This window comes from Hydra vulgaris, chromosome 01 (genome assembly GCF_038396675.1).
Source record: "Hydra vulgaris chromosome 01, alternate assembly HydraT2T_AEP".
NCBI classification, from domain to species: Eukaryota; Metazoa; Cnidaria; class Hydrozoa; order Anthoathecata; family Hydridae; genus Hydra; species Hydra vulgaris.
The window spans coordinates 39,275,001-39,282,500 of record NC_088920.1 but is presented as its reverse complement, the minus strand read 5'-3'; the positions used below and the strand labels follow the sequence as shown (position 1 = coordinate 39,282,500).

The window sequence follows — 7,500 nt, the reverse complement described above, 5'->3', positions numbered from 1 at the left end:
TTGGTTAACAGTGAGCAAACGCAGCACCCACCTTGAACAGAGCTTTCTCATAGTCAAATGCTCATGCAATATAAAGCCAGCATGTTCTTTTGATATATTTACGATGTCAGCTCACTCATACAACTTCACTTTTCGATCATTCAAAACGATTTTGTGGATTTTTTTGATGTTTTCTGATGTTACCGTCTCATTTGGACGTCCACTGCGTTCTGCCTCATCGCTGTATCTATGACCACGTTTGAAGTCAGTAAACCAACGTTTTATTGTTGTTTTTGATGGAGTCACCATAACACTTTCAAGCCATTGCTTTGCTTGAACGGTATTTTTCCCCATCAAGAAGCAGTGTAAAATTAAAACACGAAACTGTTTTTCATTCATTGTTCTGAAAATAAAAAAAGTAAAGTTACTATTAGCAAAATAACTCACAAACTAATAAATAGAATATAATTAAATTTTAACAGCTTTCTTTTGAAGGTTAGTATTAATTGAAAAAAAGGTGACCGCAATAAAACTCTCGCTATCTATGTGTTAGGCCTAGGACTTTTCAACCCATATGTTAAATATATATATATATATATATATATATATATATATATATATATATATATATATATATATATATATATATATATATATATATATCAGGCCTTGTTACGAGATTTCGCTGCGTAGCGAAAACGCGTAACGCATTTCTAAGTAACTCAACTCAGCAAATATATTTTGCATCGTTAGAAGTTATATTGCGTCACTAGCGTCTTTTCAAGTACCGCATTGTAATTAAAGTTATTTTATTAACTCGTTAAAAATCATACAGTTTGTTTTTTTCTCACTATAACAAAAGTTACAAACAAAATCTAAGTTCTTATTAAAAAAATCATTTTTATTATTTTTTTCAAATATGAACTAAATTTTATTTTGAAAAAAATATTTTTTCCATGAAACGTAAAATATTTGTTTATTTTCTTATGATTTTATATTTGGTTTTTGGTTATTTTATTAACTGTTAATAAATTTTTTCTTATTTAATTTGTGAACTCTTTTTAATAATGTTTTTAAACAATAAAGAGTTTTTTTTTGTTATTTATCAGTTACCGATAACATATTCATGATCGTAATTTATATTCATAAATTAAACAAACGTCATTAAAACTTTACGTTATTGAATCAATGAACAAAATATCTTATTAATAAAATATTTACATCAAAATAAATTGTGCATTTTTTAAACTATTATGACTAAAAATAATTTTTATATTTAAAAGGAATTTATATATTTAATTCCTTAAGATAAAACTTAAAACACTTTATTTTTTTTAACTAATTTTTAATAACAAAAAAAAAATTATGAAACAAACTGTTTCTTTAACAAAAAAATCTATTAGTTTACCATTGCGGTTAAATGCTTTTACTTACGACTTTATTTCTTCTGAATGAGCGTCACGTTAACAATAATCAAAAGATAATTCAAATATTCTAAAAGATATAAGTTTTTGCGTAGCGCAAAACTGCTGAACGCGTAGGCAAATCGCCTCTTCGCAAGCAAAATGCGAGCTGCGTAACGCTTCTTAACAAGGCCTGATATATATATATATATATATAATATTGTATTCATTGATATTATATATATATATATATACATATATACATATATATATATATATATATATATATATATATATATATATATATATATATATATATATATATATATAATATTGTATACATATGATATTATATTTATATATATAACATATACATATATATATATATATATACATATATATATATATATATATATATATATATATATATATATATATATATATATATATACATATATATATATATACATATATATATATATATATATATATATATATATATATATATATATATATATATATATATATATACATACATATATATATATACAGGGCTTGTGATGAAGAAAATCGTCAAGCGTGTTAAATCGCGCTCGTAAAATTAGAAAATGTTTTCATCGAGCGTGATTATGTGCGCTCGAAATAACGTCTGCGAGCGCGATCATGAAAATTGCCGAAGGCGATGCTCATAAAAAGCTTTTTATTTTTTTATATCTTTTTTTATTTGTTACTAAATTCTTTCGTCAAAAAATGTTTGAATTAGTATCACACTCATGAAACTACTTCAACGAAGTAGATTTTTATACTTCCAAACTTCTTGTATATTGTCAGATCGCGATTTTATTTTTAACTATTTATATTAATAAAAAAATAATATCAAACAAAAACGCAACTTCTTATTGATTTAGTATTGAAGTATAATTTAGTGTTTTGATTCGTTGTTTTGATATATGCATTTTAAAATGTTACGCGGTAAACTTAATTAACGGTTAGTGGTTTTTATATTTTTTGATATTTTTTATTCAAATTAATTATTTAATTTTTTTCTAAAATTTCTTTTTTAAATTACGTTTTTTTAACCTTAAAAAAATAACACAAGAATAATTTGAAATAATAATAAATTAGAATAATAACTTTCCATTTAATAAATGTTGATGTTATTACTTTTTTTCCTTTTCGAATGCGATTGCGAACATTCTAAACAACAAAATCGTTTTAAATTTGAGTTAAAATAAATAATAGTTAATAAAAAAACCTATACTATAAACAAAAACTAATTTTAAAAATTACTCTATTATTAATATTTATTTTTATTATAAACGATGTGTGGAATATTACAAACAATAAATCAAATAAATCTTAGTTGATATTTTCACAAGATTAAAAATACTCTAAATAGATTAAAAATAAAGTTTTAATTTTCTTATAGTGGTTTTCTAATTTTCTATTCTTATTTTATTTGCGCATTTTTGTATTCACATTGTGTTTCTACGTGCACATTCCATAATAGAAATTAGTGACTATTAACGACTTCAAACTGCTCATTCATTACGTTAGTGCAAAAGAGAAAGACGTAGTGCTTTTTATATTTTATATTAGTGCTTTGATAATAGTATATCTTTAATAAAAAATCTTTTTTAAATATTTTATGAAAATAAAAAAATAATCCCAAACTATTGGACGAGCGTTATTTTATACGCTCGTTATAAGCTGAACGAGCGTTGTTTATCGCGCCTAGAACGTTTGAAAATACCGTTTACGAGCGCGTTTTATGAGCGGAGCGCGATCGCGCGAGCTTCATCACAAGCCCTGTATATATATATATATATATATATATATATATATATATATATATATATATATATATATATATATATATATATATATATATATATATATATATATTATTGTATACTAGCTGGAGTTACCCGGCGTTGCCCGGGCCAATATTTAAACTGGCTTACCTGACCCCCTGACCACCAAAAATGGCCCCCCTCCCGACCCTAGGGGTCAAAACTCAGCTAAGAACCTTCTCCCCCTCGAGGACTACCCCCATGCCAAATTTCATCGAGATCGGTCCGGCGGTTTGGATTTCTATAGAGAACAAACAAACAAACACACACAAACACACATTGCCCTTTATATATACCTAGCTGGAGTTACCCGGCGTTGCCCGGGCCAATATTTAAACTGGCTTACCTGATATCTGTACACGAAAATGGGCTCAAAAATGGGCCCCCCTTACCCCGGGGGTCGGGGTACGGGGTCAAAACCCAGCTAAGACCCTTCTCCCCCTCGAGGTCTACCCCCATGCCAAATTTCATCGAGATCGGTCCGGCGGTTTGGATTTCTATAGAGAACAAACAAACAAACACACACACAAACACACATTGCCCTTTATATATATTAAGATAAGATAAGATATTATTATTATTAAGATAAGATAAGATATATATAATATATACATATATTTATGATATTGTATATATATATATAATATATATATATGTATATATATATATACAGCTATGCTCAAATGTATGGAGCACCTATTTGTTTAAGTATATTTGTGTTTAAAAAATGAGATATACATGATGAATTTTTTTTTAAATGGTATTTTATTTGTTTTTTACGTTTAAGCATTAGTAAATCATTTAATGCATGTTGAATTTGCTTGTCTGGGCATGATTAGACTTGTCTTAACTTGTCTACATACTCACTTGGTATAAATTCTGTCGAATTGAGATATTCATTTCATTCTTATCTTAAACGTAACTATTGTCAGCCGCTCATTATCTATTGTTTAAAAGTAGTGATTTTTTTTATCGTTCTTTATTTATTTTCATTATGAGTAAAACACGCGAACTTTCTGTGAGTGAAAGAAGCCAAATTGTGGTACTCCATAAACAAGGACATTCCCAAGTGGAAATTTCAAAAATTATGAAATGCTCAAGGAAAGCAGTGCAAAATGCTATAAATAGATTTAGTGAAACTGGTTCATACGAAAATAGACCAAAAACGGGAAGAAAACGTATACTTTCTCCTAGAAACCATCGTTTCCTCAACAGGATTTCACTTCGAAATCGGACCAAATCTTCTAAAGACTTGGTTAGCGATCTGTCGGAGCACAGAAAAATTCAAATTTCTGCTCCAAGTGTTAGAAGATACTTAAAAGAAGGTAATTTACATGGAAGAAGGGCTCGCCGAAAACCATTGCTGACTGAGCACCATAAGAAACTTCGTTTAGAATGGGCTAAACAGCACCAAAATTGGTCATCAGAAGATTGGGCCAAAATTATTTGGTCAGACGAATCAAATATAGAGGTAAGGCATCATTATGACTTACGGTGTAACCAAAAAATAAAAATAAAATATCATTTCGAAATTATTCCTTTAAGTACCTGAAATTTTACATGTTGAAATTTATAATATCAAATTTGTATTCCTTTACTTTTTTGACCTAGATTTTCGGGCAACCTGGAGGCACCTTTGTAAGACGACGACCAGGCGAAGCATTTGAGCCGGAATGTATCATCCCTACAGTCAAATTTGGCGGTGGTGGCACAATGATCTGGGGTTGCATGGCCTCCAGTGGCGTAGGTGAAATATTTTTATGTGAGGGTAGGATGAATGCAGAGCGCTACATTACCATGCTAAATGAAGTTTTGGAGCCATCAATATTGAAATTATTTGACGAAGATGTCCCTCAATATTATTTTCAACAAGATAACGCTCCTTGCCACAAGGCAAAAAAAAGTTTGGACTGGTTTTCAACAAATGAAGTTCCCCTCATTACGTGGCCCCCCCCAGTCTCCAGATTTGTCACCCATAGAAAATTTGTGGTCTATTTTGAAGAGGAAGTTGTCAATTTACAGATGTAAATCCAAAGAAGAATTTAAAGCGAAAATTCTGGATGAATGGGAAAAAATACCAGCGAATGTATGTAAGGATCTTGTGGACAGCATGCCCAAAAGACTACGTGCGGTGATCAAGGCAAAGGGAGGTGCTACAAAATATTAATTATATTAAATAATATTGTTGAATTGAAATAATTTGTATCAAATAAACACATTCACATTTACTATTTGTTCATTACTTTTGAATTTTAAATAAAATATAGGGGTGCTCCATACATTTGAGCATAGCTGTATATATATATATATATATATATATATATATATGTATATATATATATAAATAATATATATATATTATTGTATATATATATATAATATATACATATATTTATGATATTGTATATATATATAATATTATATATATATATATTTACATATATATACATATATATACATATATATAATATTTTTACATATATATACATATATATAATATTATATATATATATATATTTACATATATATACATATATATACATATATATACATATATATATGTATATATATATATATATATATATATATATATATATATATATATATATATATATATATATATATGTGCGGTAGTGGTGTAGTGTCAGACCGCTCACTTCATAAGCAAGAGGTCCAAGTTTGATTCCCACCACATCTACTAAAAGTATTGGAGCCGAAAAATATTCTTAAAGAGTAATCAATAAAAAGATGCTCAAAAAATTGTGTAGACATGCATCATCAAAAGCTTGTGCAGCTCTTGCACCATCAAAAAATGGTGCTGACTTGCAGACCATTAAAAGATTGTGCAGCTCTCTTTGCAGACTTGCACTAAAGATTGTGCAGCTCTTGCACCATTAAAAGATTGTGCAGACTTGCAAACTCGCACTATTTAAATATTTGTACAGCTCTCTTTGCAGACTTACACAAAAAAAAAATCAAAAATTATGCAAAAATTCCCTACTGGATTTTTTTATATTTAAGATTTTATATTAAAAAGTTAGGATGTTTGTTGAAGTGAAAGTGTTAATGGTGCTCCTTAAATTACAAGAAAATTATATTTCTGTTTTATAGATTTTTGAATTCTTTTCTAGGGTTTTCAAGAAATCTACTCCTAATGGCAAGGTATTTTTAAGTTTTCTTTATATAAATTTTCTAATTTTAAAATCTTTTTAATTATTTTCTAAAATCCTGATTACATTATTATTAAAAATCAAAAGATTTTCCAATAATTAAAAAAAAAAAGATTTTATATTAAAGTACAAAATTATTGAAAATTATTTAAGTTTGAACTGTAAAGTTCTGATTTGAATTTTGTTCACATAAATTACAGTGAAGTCAGAAATTTAATGTCATTGTTTGTTTATACTGTTTCAGTTTCTTAAAACAATACTTCTATGCAATTTAAATGATTGGTTAACAGATATTTATCCATATATGCCAGAAATGTCAATTCAAGCCTTTCCAGGAAACGTGTGCGGGTTTTTTTTCATGTATGTCCACAAGCAAGTATTTTATTTTTGATAATCTGGTCAAGGCCATATGCAAGTTTTTTTATGTTAGGCATTGCAGAAAAAAGTTTCAAAAATAAAGAAAGCAAAACTAACAAAATAGGAAATTAAAGTAATATTTATTCTATTAAAATAAATAGAAAAAAATAATTTAATAATTTAAATAATTTGTGTGCTGTTTTTATTCTTGTTTCTTTAGAGTGGTTGTTATTTTTAGCAACAAAATTGGATGAGGCAAAGCAAAAAAAGAAAATACAGTTTTAAGTTGACATTAAAAAGAATGATTTTCCTATATTTGATTTGTTTTTTTTTTTAAAGAGGAAAGCGAAAATATAAATTGCTATCTGTTTGTAAAATATTTGTTTAACTTTAATGTAACAAGTATATATACTTGTTACATTAAAGTTATCATTTTAATGTAACAAGTATATATATTTGTCCCTATATGAAAACATCAAAGTAATGCATACTTTTATGTATAACTTTTTTCATTATATTTATTTGTAGCTCAAGTATGTATGATACACATGTTAAGCCTATTTGGATAAGGCGTTTACAGCATACACCGAATGTCTGTGGTTCGAAATTTTTTTTGTTTTTCTTTGCCCATCTCTTTTGGTCTACTATGTTATTGGTGATATATATTATTGGTAAACAATTATTAGCTACTGCTATTAATAATTGCGTAACAATTAATAATAATTATTATTAATAATT

The 7,500-nt window shown here is 27.2% G+C and overlaps 1 protein-coding gene across 1 annotated transcript in view; it reads left to right on the top strand.

Moving 5' to 3' along the window:
- The window catches only part of LOC100199531 (beta-arrestin-1), a 52,798-nt gene that overhangs the window by 4,284 nt on the left and 41,014 nt on the right, over positions 1-7,500 (top strand). The window contains exon 2 of the mRNA XM_065788138.1: positions 6,367-6,397. Coding sequence (XP_065644210.1) covers positions 6,367-6,397 — 31 coding nt within the window. The remainder of the gene's footprint in view (positions 1-6,366; positions 6,398-7,500) is intronic.